The sequence below is a fragment of the Armigeres subalbatus genome, chromosome 1 (genome assembly GCF_024139115.2).
Source record: "Armigeres subalbatus isolate Guangzhou_Male chromosome 1, GZ_Asu_2, whole genome shotgun sequence".
Taxonomy (NCBI): Eukaryota; Metazoa; Arthropoda; class Insecta; order Diptera; family Culicidae; genus Armigeres; species Armigeres subalbatus.
The window spans coordinates 25,255,987-25,273,048 of record NC_085139.1 but is presented as its reverse complement, the minus strand read 5'-3'; the positions used below and the strand labels follow the sequence as shown (position 1 = coordinate 25,273,048).

General features: G+C 45.2%; 1 protein-coding gene across 2 annotated transcripts in view; it reads left to right on the top strand.

The window, feature by feature from the left end:
• LOC134222877 (dynein axonemal heavy chain 10) overlaps positions 1 to 17,062 on the top strand; it is a 332,935-nt gene that overhangs the window by 61,197 nt on the left and 254,676 nt on the right. For both annotated transcript variants that reach the window (XM_062702027.1, XM_062702022.1), the window contains 3 exons: positions 14,545 to 14,658; positions 14,731 to 15,004; positions 15,057 to 15,332. In XM_062702027.1, coding sequence (XP_062558011.1) covers positions 14,545 to 14,658; positions 14,731 to 15,004; positions 15,057 to 15,332 — 664 coding nt within the window. The remainder of the gene's footprint in view (positions 1 to 14,544; positions 14,659 to 14,730; positions 15,005 to 15,056; positions 15,333 to 17,062) is intronic.

The following is a 17,062-nucleotide window of genomic DNA, read 5'->3' as shown; positions in this document are numbered from 1 at the left end:
GAAACTCCTGAAGAAAATTTCGAAAGAATTTATGCACGAACTTCCGGAGGACTACCTGGAGGAATTTCCGATGGAATATCTGAAGTAACTACCTGAGGAATTTTAAGGTACTTTCGAAAAAAAATTCCTGAAGAATTCCTTCCTCCTGGAAGAATTCCTGGAGAAACTTCTGGAGGAATTCCTGGAGGAACTGCCGGAGGAATTCCTGGAGGAACTTCCGAAAGAATTCCTGGAGGATTTTCCGAAGAATTTTCGGGAGGAACTTCCGGAGGAATTAATGGAGGAACTTGTGGCGGAACATTCGGAGGAATTCTTGGAGGAACTTGTGGTGGAATTCCTGGAGGAACTTCTGGAGGAATTCCTAAAGGAACTGCCGAAGGAATTTCTGTAGGACCTTCCGAAGGAATTCCTGGAGGAACTTCCGAAAGATTTCCTGGAGGAACTTCCAAAGGAATTCCAGAAGAAACTTTTGAAGGAATTCCTGGAAGAACTTCAGAAGGAATTCTTGGAGGAACTTCCGAAAGAGTTTCTGGAGGAACTTCCTAAGGAATTTCTGGAGAACCTTCCGAGCGAATTCCTGGAGCAACTTCCGAAGAAAATCCTAGAGGAACTTCCGAAGGAATTCCTAGAGGAACTTCCGAAGGAATTCCTGGAAGAAATTCCTAAGGAATTCCAGGAGGTACTTTCGAAGGAATTCCTGGAGGTACTTCCGAAGGAAATCCTGGAGGTACTTCCGAAGGAATTCCTAGAGGAACTTCCAAAGGAATTCCTGGAAGAACTTGTGAAGGAATTCCTGGAAGAACTTCCAAAGGAATTCCTGGAGGAACTTCCGAAGGAATTCCTGGAGGAGCTTCCGAAGGAATTAGTGAAGGAACTTCAGAAGAAATTCCTGGAGGAACTCCCAGAGGAAATCCTGGAGGAACTTCTGGAGGAATTCCTGGAAGAACTCCCCTGAGAATTCCTGGAGGAACTGCTGGAGGAATTGCAGGAGGAACTTCCGAAGGAATTCCTGAAAAACTTTCATAGGAATTCCTGGAGGAACTTCCGAAGGAATTCCTGGAGAAACTTCCGAAGGAATTCCTGAAGGAACTTCCGAAGGAATTCCTGGAAGAACTTCCGAAGGAATTCCTGGAGGAGCTTCCGAAGGAATTAGTGAAGGAACTTCTGGAGGAATTCCTGGAAGAACTCCCCTGAGAATTCCCGGAAGAACTGCTGGAGGAATTGCAGGAGGAACTTCCGGAGGGATTCTCAAAAGAACTTCCGAAGAAATAACTGGAGAAACTTTCGGAGGAATTCCTGGAGGATGTTTCGGGGGCATTCCTGGAGGAACTACCGGAGGTATTCCTGGAGCAACTTCCGAAGGAATTCCTGGATGGTCTTCCGAAATTCAGAACTTCAGAAAGAATTCCTGAAAAAACTTTTGAAGGAATTCTTGAAGCAATCTCCGAACGATTTTCTAGAGGAACTTCCCAAGGAATTCGTGGAGGAACTTCAGAAGCAATTCCTGAAGGAACTTCTGAAAGATGGAATTCCATGAGGAACTTCCGGAGTAATATTCTGGAGGAGTTTTCAGAGCAACTACTGGAGGAAGTCTTGGAAGAATTTATGGAGGTTAATCTGAAGCTGTTTTTGGAGTAATTACCGAAAGGAACTTTCGACAGACATTCCATAAGAACTCTAAAACTACTTTGGAAATCTCCGTAGGGACTCCTTGAGGATTTTCCGAAAGAAGTTCCGGAGGATATCCTGGAGGGATCCCCCGGAAGCAGAGAAATTCTTAAAAGAATTTCCGAAGGAACTCCTGGAGGACTATTCGTATGAACTCTTGGATGATTTTCTCCTTTTGTGCATTTCCTGGAATAATTTCTGAAGGAACTCTTGGAGAAAAATTCGAAGGAACTCCTGTGGGAATACTCGAAAGAACACCTGTATGAATTTTCGGAGGAACTACTGGAGAAATTACCAAAAAAAATCCTAGAGGAATTTTCGGAGTATTCCTGAAGGAGTTTCCGGGGGAATTTGAGGAGGACTTTTTAAAGATGTTTGTTTGGCGAAATAAATCAAAATGTGTCAAAAAACGTTAAATGAATAAAATGGCTGGCTGGCTGGAAATAATCTGGGACAATATTTTTTTCGAGTCTCTCAAAAATCCGAAAATCTTAAAAAAAAAACTAACCTTTAAGCATGAAAAACTGAAAATTTAAGAATAAAATATCCGGAAAACCCGTTACTGGAAAAATATAATATTGCTAAATTTAGGTACTAACAAACAAATTTTGCTTCAAAATAGTGTTAGTTTAAAAAATGAAATAATTAGTTATTATATTGTATATTGACGTGCAAAACTATGAGAAATAAAAACAAATATAACTTTTATTTGATATGCATTTTGTAAACATGGAAGAAAATTCCTGAACACCCCTAACCCAGCAGCCAAATGCGAGATTTGTGCTGGCTGGTTATTACGTCGTTTTTTTCATTACGTCGAACATATTACGTGTTACATCGTTTCATTTTGGCGACAAAATGCCAATTACGTCATTTTCTGGTACACAAATCAGATGTAATAACACACACGAATTACGACGGCGATGATGTGCATCCAATCCGATGTAATATTACAAAATTTTTTTTACTGTGTATACGAACTCAATGTAATAAAAGCTTCAAGATGTACAAGTATACTGCAACAACATTTATTTAATCATTATGTACATGAACATCCTCAACAAAATCATTATTTATTTCTTCAAGATCGATTAAAATATCTGCTAGAGCATTTTTCTCTGTACTCGAATCTGTTGTACTGCAGGAACTTTCAGTCACTAAAAAATTTTGAACCTTTTCTGGATATTCCAGATGAGATTTATTTTGAAGTCGGTTACCTAAGTTGAGGGAGCTTATCAAAGGATCCAACAAGTTCATAGCACGAATGAAAATTATCCCCTCTTAAAGATTTCCTGGCATGATAAGTCCGACTTTTTTTAAAGTGCTTATGTTGACGCTCAGCTGCTTCTTTAGCCAACACTCCAACTGGTGCTGGTGAATGAATTATTATATCCCCAGCATGGGCAAGGACTTTATGCACCGTAGCAGGAATGTTATACCAATCATACAGCTGCAAATATAACCGGTAGGTTGCTTTACAATAACTGTCTAGCTTTTCAGGATTTATTGGCTCTTGGCAGTTTATCGCGAACAGAATGTTCCAGAACCGGTGTATTAGCTCTTTGTTGACATCTAATGCTTTACTTAACACCTAACCTTTACCTAAATTGGATTCGAAATCGCTCGTCGATCGAATGTTTCCAGTTAAACTTGATCCTGCTCCGCCTTGTCTTGGCTGATCGACCCTCACACCAAAGCTTTAGCCTTTTCTGTATAAGTTGTTTTCTTTTCAGGGACGCTTCCTTCAATAACTTTGGCTCTGGCTCAGCATGATAAAATTCTTCTAATTCAAATTCTTTGTCTTACTTTAGCTCATTATATGAGTTAAAGTAAGTTTTGGACCAGGATGCGGCCTGCCATTTTTTTCAAATTTCAAATGCAGATTTTTTAATTTTGTATGGAGTTGGCTCTTTTTTTTTTGTTATGAAAACTCATATGTGAATATGTACGTTATGTGGAAGGTATTGATTTGAAAAATGTATTGGAGGTAACCACTTTCCCTTCGATGGGACTCGAACCCATGACCCTACAGTACGCTAGACTGGTGCTTTAACCAACTAAGCTACGAAGGACCTCCGTCGGCCTTCGCAACCTAGCGGCTACTGAACGAGCTCGAGATTCCCAAATTGGACGCATAGTCAAATCACTCGCAATCCATTTATCAAGCCAATACTTCCACATGTGTATTGTACACGTCCACATTAGAGGAGCGTGAGTATTTAGAATGTCTGGCGGCTATACACATTCTTCATCAGCAACGGTACTGATCAAGTGAGGTTGTGTAAGCTATTTGCCAGTCGGTCGTCAAGCTCAGACCCGACCGCATAGCCGCCAGACATTCTAAATACTCACGCTCCTCTAATGTGGACGTGTACAATACACATGTGGAAGTATTGGCTTGATAAATGGATTGCGAGTGATTTGACTATGCGTCCAATTTGGGAATCTCGAGCTCGTTCAGTAGCCGCTAGGTTGCGAAGGCCGACGGAGGTCCTTCGTAGCTTAGTTGGTTAAAGCACCAGTCTAGCGTACTGTAGGGTCATGGGTTCGAGTCCCATCGAAGGGAAAGTGGTTACCTCCAATACATTTTTCAAATCAATATCTTCCACATAACGTACATATTCACATATGAGTTTTCATAACATTGTAAATTAACGTCCAAGTCGGGTGGTTTAATCCCCGGAAATAGGCAATTACCTTTGATTGAACTCTTTTTTTTTTGTTTATCCACAACGAAGCTTTGACAGATATATTCCTTTTTCAACGCGACCTACCTGACGTTCATCATTTCAATTCATTTATTCAGACTAAGGCCGAAGTGGCCTGTGCGGTATATAAGAGTCTTCTTCATTCGGCTCGGTCCATGGCTACACGTCGCCAACCACGCAGTGTACGGAGGGTCCGCAAGTCATCTTCCACCTGATCGATCCACCTTGCCCGCTGCGCACCTCGCCTTCTTGTGCCCGTTGCTCGTTGTCGAGAACCATTTTCACCGGGTTAGTGTCCGACATTCTGGCTACGTGTCCGGCCCACCGCAGTCGTCCGATTTTCGCAGTGTGAACGATGGATGGTTCTCCCAACAGCAACTCGTGGTTCATTCGCCTCCTCCACGTACCGTCCGCCATCTGCACCCCACCATAGATGGTACGCAGCACTTTCCTTTCGAAAATTCCAAGTGCGCGTTGGTCCTCCACGAGCATCGTCCAGGTCTCGTGTCCGTAGAGGACTACCGGTCTAATTAGCGTTTTGTAGATTGTCAGTTTGGTACAGCGGCGAACTCTATTCGATCGGAGCGTCTTGCGGAGTCCAAAGTACGTACGATTTCCAGCCACTATGCGTCTCCGAATTTCTCTGCTGGTATCATTTTCGGCAGTCACAAGTGAGCCCAAGTACACAAATTCTTCTACCACCTCGAATTCGTCACCACACGCTTAAAATCAATAACACAGAGATATGTTCGCTTCACACAAAATGGACCTAATGCAGAACATCACCTAGATGAGCGACAGTTACACAGGCACAAAAATGCCTCGTACGGTCGTGATAACGGTCCTTTTCAACATGTAAACGTTTGTACAGATTCCTTGTTTCATGAGGAACCAAATACTGTTGAAAATATTGAAATCCAAGCTTCAATAAAACCACACGAGCTATTTTTGTGGCTGTGTAACTGTCGCTCATCTAGGTGCTGTTCTGCATTAGGTCCATTTTGTGTGAAGCAAACATATCTCTGTGTTATTGATTTTAAGCATGCACCGATGCAAACTCGCGGTGGGTGGGTCACATTGTCTTCACTTGAACCTCTTCCTATCATGTACTTCGTCTTCGACGTGTTGATGACTAATCCGATCCGCTTGGCTTCCCTCTTCAGTCTGATGTAAACATTCTTCATCTTCTCAAAGTTACGTGCCATAATATCTATGTCGTCGGCGAAGCCAAATAGCTCGACGGACTTATTGAAAATTGTACCACTCGTGTTAATCCCTGCTCTTCGTATTACCCCCTCCAAAGCGATGTTGAATAGCAGACACGAAAGACCATCACCTTGCCGTAACCCTCTGCAGGTTTCGTATGAACTCGAAAATGCCCCTGAAACTCGAACTACGCACATCACCCGATCCATCGTCGCTTTGATCAACCATGTCAGTTTATCCGGAAATCCGTGTTCGTGCATTTGCTGCCATAGCTGGTCCCGATCGATTGTATCATATGCGGCTTTGCAGTCGATGAATAGATGATGTGTGGGCACGTTGTATTCGCGGCATTTCTGCAGTGCTTGACGAATGGCGAACACCTGGTCCGTGGTGGAGCGTTCGCCCATAAAACCCGCCTCGTACTGCCCCACGAACTCCCTTGCAAGTGGTGCTAGTCGACGGCATAAAATTTGGGAGAGTACCTTGTAGGCGGCGTTCAGCAATGTGATTGCGCGGTAGTTGCTACAATCCAGCTTATCGCCCTTTTTGTAGATGGGACACATGACACCTTTCATCAACTCCTGCGGCAAAACTTCCTCCTCCCAAATCTTGGTAATGACCCAGTGCAGCGCTCTAGCCAGTGCTTCACCACCGTGTTTAAACAGCTCTCCTGGTAGTTGGTCATTTAGGGAAGATCGGGTAACCAACCCCGGTGGGAACTATGGTCGTATGCTGACAGGGAAGGGGGGTTTGCTCCTCTTCGGAGGTGTAAATCTTATTGAGCGTCTGTTCTCCATGTCAGGATCGGCTCACAACAGCGTCTGTTCTCCATGTTAGGGGCGGCTGATCATCGTCCGAGTGCCAGCGAGGGACTCTAAGGGAAACGGGGCACCAGGGTCCACCGGAAATAGGGGGGAATGGCCCCCCGGAAATTTAGGGGGTTTGGTGCCAGGCCCTGCAAGCCAGCCTTTAAAAATCATAAGCAACGAACAATCAACAAGAGAGTACGGACCGGAACCATCGGCGAAGACCACTGCGACGAAAAGGGACTAGCGATTGGAAACTCGGTTCGTGGAACTGCAAATCTCTCAACTTCATCGGGAGCACACGCATACTCGCCGATGTGCTCAAGGACCGTGGATTCGGCATCGTAGCGCTGCAGGAGGTTTGTTGGAAGGGATCAATGGTGCGAACGTTTAGAGGTAATCATACCATCTACCAGAGCTGCGGCAACACACACGAGCTGGGAACAGCTTTCATAGTGATGGGCGATATGCAAAGGCGCGTGATCGGGTGGTGGCCGATCAATGAAAGAATGTGCAGGTTGAGGATCAAAGGCCGGTTCTTCAACTTCAGCATAATCAACGTCCATAGCCCACACTCCGGAAGCACTGATGATGATAAGGACGCATTCTACGCGCAGCTGGAACGTGAGTACGACAGCTGCTCAAGCCACGACGTCAAAATCATCATAGGAGATTTGAACGCTCAGGTTGGCCAAGAGGAGGAGTTTAGACCGACTATTGGAAAGTTCAGCGCTCACCGGCTGACGAACGAAAACGGCCTACGACTAATTGATTTCGCCGCCTCCAAGAATATGGCCATTCGTAGCACCTACTTCCAACACAGCCTCCCGTATCGGTACACCTGGAGATCACCACTGCAGACAGAATCACAAATCGACCACGTTCTGATTGATGGACGGCACTTCTCCGACATTATCGACGTCAGGACATATCGTGGCGCTAACATCGACTCGGACCACTATCTGGTGATGGTTAAACTGCGCCCAAAACTATCCGTCATCAACAATGTTCGGTACCGACGACCGCCGCGGTACGACCTAGAGCGACTGAAGCAACCTGATGTCGCCACTGCATACGCGCAGCATCTCGAGGCAGCGTTGCCGGAAGAGGGTGAGCTCGATGGGGCCCCTCTTGAGGACTGCTGGAGTACAGTTAAAGCAGCCATTAACGACGCAGCGGAGAGCAACGTCGGGTATATGGGTCGAAGTCGACGGAACGATTGGTTCGACGAAGAGTGCAGACAGATTCTGGAGGAGAAGGACGCAGCGCGGGCGGTCGCGCTGCAGCAAGGTACCCGGCAGAACGTGGAACGTTATAGACGGAAGCGGAGACAGCAGACCCGCCTTTTTCAGGAGAAGAAACGCCGCCTGGAAGAAGCGGAGTGCGAGGAGATGGAACAGCTGTGCCGTTCTCAAGATACACGCAAGTTCTATCAGAAGCTCAACGCATCCCGCAAAGGCTTCGTGCCGCGAGCCGAAATGTGCCGGGATAAGGATGGGAGCATCTTGACGGACGAACGTGTGGTGATCGAAAGGTGGAAGCAGCACTACGAGGAACATCTGAATGGCGCTGAGAGTACAGGCAGTGAAAGTCAAGGCAGCGGAGGAGATGACTACGTCAGTTCAGCGGACGATGGAAGCCAACCAGCCCCCACCTTGAGGAAAGTTAAGGATGCCATTCAACAGCTAAAGACCAATAAAGCAGCTGGTAAGGATGGTATCGGAGCTGAGCTCATCAAGATGGGCCCGGAAAAGCTGGCCACTTGCCTGCACATACTGATAGTCAGAATCTGGGAAACCGAACAGCTACCGGAGGAGTGGAAGGAAGGGTTATATGCCCCATCTACAAGAAAGGCGACAAACTGGAGTGTGAGAACTTTCGAGCGATCACCATCCTTAATGCCGCCTACAAAGTGATATCCCAGATCATCTTCCGTCGTCTGTCACCATTAGTGAACGAGTTCGTGGGAAGTTATCAAGCCGGCTTCGTTGACGGCCGCTCGACAACGGACCAGATCTTTACTGTATGGCAAATCCTTCAAAAATGCCGTGAATACCAGGTCCCAACGCACCATCTGTTCGTTGATTTCAAGGCGGCATACGACAGTATAGACCGCGTAGAGCTATGGAAAATTATGGACGAGAACAGCTTCCCTGGGAAGCTTACCAGACTGATCAACGGTGGATGGTGTGCAAAACTGTGTGAAGATTTCGGGCGAACACTCCAGCTCGTTCGAATCGCGCCGGGGACTAAGACAAGGTGATGGACTTTCGTGCCTGTTGTTCAACATTGCTCTAGAAGGTGTCATGCGGAGAGCCGGGTGTAACAGCCGGGGTACGATTTTCAACAGATCCAGTCAATTTATTTGCTTCGCGGATGACATGGACATTGTCGGCCGAACATTTGCAAAGGTGGCAGAACTGTACACCCGCCTGAAACGTGAAGCAACAAAAGTTGGACTGGTGGTGAATGCGTCAAAGACAAAGTACATGCTTGTGGGCGGAACCGAGCGCGACAGGGCCCGCCTGGGAAGCAGTGTTACGATAGACGGGGATACCTTCGAGGTGGTCGAGGAATTCGTCTACCTCGGATCTTTGCTGACGGCTGACAACAACGTTAGTCGTGAAATACGAAGGCGCATCATTTGTGGAAGTCGGGCCTACTACGGGCTCCAGAAGAAACTGCGGTCGAAAAAGATTCGCCACCGCACCAAATGTGTCATGTACAAGACGTTAATAAGACCGGTAGTCCTCTACGGACATGAAACATGGACAATGCTCGAGGAGGACTTGCAAGCACTCGGAGTATTCGAGAGACGGGTGCTTAGGACCATCTTTGGCGGTGTGCAAGAAGACGGTGTGTGGCGGCGAAGAATGAACCATGAGCTCGCCCAACTCTACGGCGAACCCAGTATCCAGAAGGTAGCTAAAGCCGGAAGGGTACGATGGGCAGGACATGTTGCAAGAATGCCGGACAGCAACCCTGCAAAGATGGTGTTCGCTTCCGATCCGGCAGGTACGAGACGGCGTGGAGCGCAGCGAGCGAGATGGGCAGACGAGGTGCAGAACGACTTGGCGAGCGTGGGGCGTATCCGAGGATGGAGAGATGCGGCCTCGAACCGTGCATTGTGGCGTCAAATTGTTGATTCAGTGTTATCTGTTTAGATGTTAACTAAATAAATGAAATGAATGGTAGTTGGTCAACTCCAGGGGCTTTGTTGTTCTTCAGCCGGCCGATCTCCTGGATTTCCTGGATATTCGGAGCCGGAAGTCGCATGTCCTGCGCTCGTGCTCCTAGGTTCATTACCATACCGCCACCGTTGCCTGCCATATCGCCATTCAGGTGCTTTTCGTAGTGCTGCCACCACCTTTGGATCACCTCACGCTCGTTTGTAAGAAGGTTCCCGTTTATGTCCTTACACATATCAGGCTGTGGCACGTGGCCCTTACGTGAACGGTTCAACTTCTCAAAGAACTTTCGTGCGTTATTAGCGCGGTACAGTTCCTCCGTCTCTTCACGGTCTCGATCTTCCCGCTGACGCTTTTTCCTCCGGCAAATCGAGTTTTGACTGTTCCGCGCCTGTTTATATCGTGCCTCGTTCGCCCTCGTGGGGTGTTGCAGCAATCTCGCCCATGCTGCGTTCTTCTCTTCTACTAACTGCTCACATTCGCCGTCATACCAATCGTTTCTCTGATCCTGGGGCACCGTGCCAAGTGCAGCGGTTGCGGTGCTACCAATGGCGGATCGAATATCGCTCCTGCCGTCTTCTCCGCTGCGCCTAGCTGCTCTTCCGTTGGAAGTGCCACTTCCAGCTGCTGCGCGTATTCTAGGGCTACCGTCTTGTAGCCGCAAAATGTTTAGCCGCGGCGGACGACTTCGACGCGTGTTTTACACCTTCGAGAGTTTTGAGTGCAGGCATACTGCAACGAAGTAGAAATGATAATTGTTGATAATTGAAATGATAATTGACTCATTGAGATCGAAGTGTGCTACGGTTTGAATCGGACGTTTTTTTCCTCGCACGTCATTTTTTTAGAAATATTTGTTTGAGTTGTAATTGTTCTGCCATCAAATTCTATTGTTGAAGAAGGAATTTCTGATCGTAATCGAGTTTAGTTCGTGCACATTCGCAGCAATATGGAGCATTGAAGAATTCAAGACCCGCAAGTCAATAACTGGATGAAACGTCGCTGAAAAAATATTGTTAAGGTGGCGAAGAACTCCTTGTTTGTGTGGCGATGCTCTTATCAAAGACGCAATTAAGGATATCCTGACGTCTGTTAAGTACATTTTCCTTTAATGTTATTCTACAGTACATTTGGTTAGTTAATTAACTGTTTTTAAAGTTTTTAATTCTCTAGTACAAGTTTATCCGTATTTTGTGTTGAAATAAAGATAAAGCAACCCAGAACGATCGTGCGATTGTCGAATTGTCTGGTTTTAGTGTGCGGGCGAGTAAATTAATAAGAAAGTGAAACAATCAGTGCAGGTTCAATCAAAGGTAATTGCCTATTTCCGGGGATTAAACCACCCGACTTGGACGTTAATTTACAATGTTATGAAAACTCATATGTGAATATGTACGTTAGGTGGAAGATATTGATTTGGAAAATGTATTGGAGGTAACCACTTTCCCTTCGATGGGACTCGAACCCATGACCCTACAGTACGCTAGACTGGTGCTTTAACCAACTAAGCTACGAAGGACCTCCGTCGGCCTTCGCAACCTAGCGGCTACTGAACGAGCTCGAGATTCCCAAATTGGACGCATAGTCAAATCACTCGCAATTCATTTCTCAAGCCAATACTTCCACATGTGTATTGTACACGTCCACATTAGAGGAGCGTGAGTATCAGTGCAGGTTTAATCGTGTTTAGTATTGAGCGTAGAACGATCGGAGATCGCGTCCACATTTTCTTAGGAAAGCAAAACGATCGAAATGTTGTTCTGCTTTGATGGGTGAGTAAATTAATTAGAAAGTAAAAGTTTAGATCGCGTTCAGAAATATTTCTTCAGTGAGCAAAACGATCGGCCGGTCTTTGAAATTTAGTTTTGCTTTGTGCGGCCTTTAAATAAAATTATTTGTTTTCATCGATCAAACTACACGCTATACACGGCATTCCGTTTACCAAAACGAAACCTGCCACACTCCCCACCCCATATATCCAACATCCCAGTGATTTCTCGTGGAAGTGCAGATGACTCGTCGGCTTCTATCAAAGCGAGAATCATGTCAACATTCTCCTACCCATTCCTTAATTGACCTGCATTCGGACATGGCCGGCGCTGGTATTGCTTATATTTAGGTCACCAGTTCTTACACATTGAAGATGATGTTAGTCCCAAACTTCATCTGTTGGTTCTCTGTGTAATTAAAGCTGACCTGACAATAACGGAGGAGCAACCGTGGGCGGTCAATCATGCTCATGCTCATGCTCAGGCATATTGCAAAGAAGTAGTGGTCGGATTCAATATCCACACTGCGGTAAATGCGGACGTTCGTGATGTCGGAAAATAATTTACCGTCGATTAGAACGTAGTCGTTTGATTTTCTGTTTCTTAATTAGGTGATTTCCATGGGGCCTTGTTGATATTCTTGCGGTGGAAGATAGCGATTCGGACTACACAGAAAAAATTAATGAAAGATAAACAGCGCGTAAAACTTGCATGTGGAAATTTATTACGCTGGAATGGTCCTCTTCCTATCAACATTGTTCACAACTTGTATGCAATATTAACGATTCACGTCATATATTGTTTATATTTGGGCTCTATCCCGTGTGGAATTAGGCTAATAATGGCGTTCCATTTATGTGCATGACTTTTAGCGTAGATTTCAGTGGATTTTTCTGTCTGTGTGCCATACCGCGTGAGACTGCAAAGTTTTTGCATCATTGGCCGTTGTCGTTCGATACGGTATGCAGACTATTCGGTCCAATGACCGCTCTATAAATTTCCTCCCTTCCTACCTGAGCGTTTATGTCCCCGATGAAAATTTTCCCGCAGTGGGCTTCCATCGTATGTCTGCTCCAGCTGTGCACAGAACGCTTCTTTCTCGTCGTCGGGTCTCCTTTCGTGTGGCCAGTGCACGTTGATGATGCTGTAGTTGAAGAAACTGCCCTTTATCCTCAGCTTACACATTCTTGCGTTGATTGGCTGCCAACAAATCACGCGTTGGCGCATCTCGTCCAAACTTATAAAGCCGGTTCCCAGCTCGTTGGTGGTGCCCCAGCTTTGGTAGAAGGTTTTCTGTCCAGCAGATTTCCTGCAGTGCTACAACGTCGAAGTTGCGAGGATGTAATTCATCGAAGATTATCCTGTCGCAACCTGCAAAGCCTAGAGACTTGCAGTTCCATGTTCCAAGCTTCCAATCGTGATCCTTTATTCGACGCCTAGGCCGTTGCCGATTATATCGAGTCGTATTATCTTCTATGTCGTTCGTAATGGATATTTTTTAAGGCGGCTTATTGGGGCTGCACATCCTCCTGTCTCGTTGGAGGGCCGTCGTCGTGTCACCTAACACCAGAACTTGGGCTAGTGCGCTTTGAGCGGCACACGGTCGCTTTGGCGGAGCCTACTTGCGGACAGTGGTGGAAATACCTACTCGCGAACCTACGCCTGCATTTTCCCGGCGCGGCGCTTGCTTTATTTTCAAGTACGGCCAGAGCAAAGACAAAAAGCAGGACAGTATTTTGTTCGCGAGTAAAAATCACAGCTACGAATATTTGTATTACTTCGAATATAATGGATAAACTTCATTTGAGATAAGCACAATAACAATAAACAAATGTGAGAAACATGTTTGAAGGTTGTTTTATGACATTTTGAAAATTAATCCGAATGACTCGAGAAACTTCACGAACATTTTTCGGGGTTCGTTTTTCTGTTTTCTCTGCAAGTACACTTCCCCCATTATTATGGAACACCCACAATTATGAAACACTTTTGCCAAAAAGTAATAATTTCACAATCAAATTCACTGTTTCCAATGAAAATGATTTTTTGAAATGAAAAAAGCAAGTTTACCAGTATACCGGTTCGGTTCACCAAATAGTACTGTTCAACAGAACCTGATCGTGTAATGAAAGCGCGCACTGCTGTGAACTGGCACGAATTTTCTTTTACGGCGTTTTTGTTATCAACAATTTACGACGCTCAAAAACTTTGTAAACTGTTTACCGACAATCCGATACAATTCAAATTGTGATATAACAAAGCTTTTTTAAATATGATGCAAGAAAAAAAACAAAATCTCCATCACCTTGCATCAGCAACCAACTTCAAGCTACAACAACAGTTCTCCATTCTAGCGGTAGAAAAAAATCCGTAAAAGCACTTTCCCGTCGAATAAATAGAACCGAACAAGCTGCACATTCCGGTTCACCGAATCCTACCAGTGCACTCTTCCGGCCGCGCGCTAGGCAGGTACGATGATGGCCAGCAGGCAGGGAACTCCCTACGGATGGAAAGCACCCAAGTTTAAAAAGTACCGGAGTGCCACTACTATTTTAGCGGTATTATTTTTCCGGACGTTTTTCCCAAAACTTTTTCGGTGCAATTTTCATAATCTGCTTACTGGTTGGTGCCGTTTTGCCTACGTCAAGGTAAAATGAAAGGATGTGAGTTCATTTTTCTGGGCATTGAGTTTCAATTGACATGATTAACGCCTATAAGCAACGGTTGCTTAATTATATGGTCCTCGCATATGATGAAGAGTAACGATGAAAGAATTGCTCACCACCGTTGCTGCCTCTGAAGGCAAATCTGAATCCAAAATCGATGAACTATGATAAAACGCATCGTTTTCATTTAAGGTTTACCATTGAGGACAAAATTCAATTAGCACTCATATGAGTTAGAAGTATTATTCAGCTTCAAAACGCCTCAGAATTGAAATAAATTTTAAAGAAGTTTTTCCTTTCTTGATACAATTTTATTTCATGCTATTAAAAAAACGATTTATTTGTTCCGAAAGGAGGGTTTATTGTTTCATTTTTAAACAAAAATGCTACCGACGCCGCTAGACGAATTAATCTTGGTTTCCCTCCACCACCATTACCTTTCCCGAACCACCTACGTATCCAACGGGGGAACACTCTCTTGGGGCTATTTTCCTCACTGAATATTTTCTCTCCATTTTGTGTCGCTTACCCAGAGAAACAAAAGCAATCCGCCCCTGCAGCGGAACCAACCGTGCCACGTCGGAGCGGTATTCTGGGCCCGGTCGCTGCTTTCCTTCATCCGGAAATCCATGACAGCGTTCAAAGAGGTTGGTTGACAATTTATTATCCGGGCGCGCGGGTGCGGTTGAGTGGCCTTCTAACCTGTTCCTGTTTTGCAGTACGAAGGATCGCCCAAAACTGCACTGGGAGCAGTCGAGGGGGGAGCCGACGGTAAGGCGCTGGTACACATCGGAGGTGGCGGTGACATGTCTACGGCCGAAGAGGAAACCCTCCAGAAGCGTGCCACCTTTAGGCAGTATCTGATGCTGGTGAAGAGCATCCGCGATTATGAGAAGGACAACTTTCAACAGTATCTGTCTCACGCGACCGGGACCGTGAACTCAGTGCTACGGCGGAACATTCTCAAGCTTGAATTTTGCGAGCCGATTTTCGGTAAAAATAGTTTAAACTTTTGGGACATTCTAATTGATTTTCGAATTCACAGAATTGGAGGAGGACAAGCGGCTGGCTCGGGCTAAGAAGGAGACAACCTCGCGGCGCCCATCGGCACTGATGTCTGCCGGCGAGAAGGGCAAATATTCCAACATTGCCACAGCCGTTCGCTGGATCGTTAATCGACCGGATTCGCAGAACCCTGAATTGACGCTGGCGCAAAAACTGGTACGAGCGTCAAGGAACACTCCTTCGCAGGGAGCTTCGTCATCTTCGGGAACTGGCATACTTACTCCGGCAGCAAATTTCAAGATGAAGCAAGCGCAATGTAAGTTCTTTTGCATAGTTGCTGCTCTTAATTTTTTTCCTGCACTATATTTTTCAGATTTTTTTTTGATGGGCGGACGGTGTCGGCTAGGGTGGAGGCTGATAACCTACAATTACAATATGATCCAATCTTGATATCAAATAATGATGCTTGCATTAAAGGCTGACGATGCTCTCGATATCCTCATATGGAAGTAAATTATGACCTACTAAAACAATTCTATTGGTTAACGTTATTGAACAGCTTTCCAAACAATTTATGTTTCACGTTTCAACATTTTCTTGACACAGAATGTTAATTAACCACCTTCACATTGTAGATTACTTCCAGTATTTATTCGGCACTTTCGTTCTGTTCTGAGGAATTTCCGGTCACTTGTGGACTACTTCTGAGTAATTTCTCATCAGTGTCTTCCGATCGCTAGAGTTTCACTTCTAGTTACTTATTGATCGTTTCTGATAACTTGTCAAACATTGCCGATCGCTTGTAGGGACTTTTTTTAGTTATTTCCAGTCATTTGTCACATACGGTCACTTATAAGCAATCATTTTGGGCACCTACTCAGGGCCGCATATAGCCGGAAGGGGGCCCCGGGGCCAACAGGTTGTGGAGGCCCCAAAATGTACAAAAAAGGTTGGTTTTGGTTCATAAGAATTGTGGGGGCCCGGGGCCACGCTGAAGCACGTTGGACTCATATCTTCAAAAAATCATCCATGATTCGATTCATCTGTTTGCTCAGGATTGAGATTCGACCTTGATTTTACCAACACTGCATAGGAGTCAGTTCCTATCGTTTTACACCTGAACAATAAATTTAAGTTATCGGCTGTAGCTCGTAGTCCATTTCCGACTATTTTTTGGATTCACTTATGCTTCGTTTTCTGTAACTTTTGAATCAATTCTGATTTCACTCAAGGATAGGTCCGAGATATCCGATCACTTATGTATTATGCATTATGATTATTTTGGCCACTTTTGCATCATTTTTAGCTCTTTCAGGAATATTTGCAGTCACTTATAGATCGTTTGCTGTCATTTATAGGTCACTTTTGGACATTCATGGGCGACTTTAGATAGTTGGTGGGCACTTCAAGTCACTCATAAGCAGTTTTTGTCACTTACGAACCATTTTTGAAAACGGGAGGGGCAGCAGGGACTATTTCCAAGGGCTTGACGACCCCTCCCCATGGCCACTGCGAGTTAGGGGGCCTGCCTAGGATGCGGTGGGGTTTGACAGTGGGCTCTGTTAAACCTCTACAAAAAGCTGCATGTGTCCATAAGCAGGCCCTATCAAACCCAGTCAACACATGAACGTATATGGTGTCGTGTAGGATGCTGAAGTGCAGGCGATAGAGGTACTTTTCCACACAACATGTATGTATATCGTCTCCAATTTAGCATCTTGTATTGCACCATGTACGATTTTATGTAGACTGGGAAGCGACCGTGTGCCGCTCAAAGCGCACAAGCCCATCAGGATTAATACCAGTGAGATCCTGATTACGGTATACTGGTCACGGCAAGCGACAAACACACGCGCGAAAGTAATGCAACATAAACGACATGTAAAATAAACGTAAATTAACAAAATATGTGTGGCTGAACATTCTTATTCAACGTCAAATAGAGATAACATAATTAGCTTTCCGATTACTATCAATTTGGTTGAACAGCCGTGATTATTACTTTATTTTCAATTTAAATCCCGTTTCTTTTTTACTTTTCTTGCG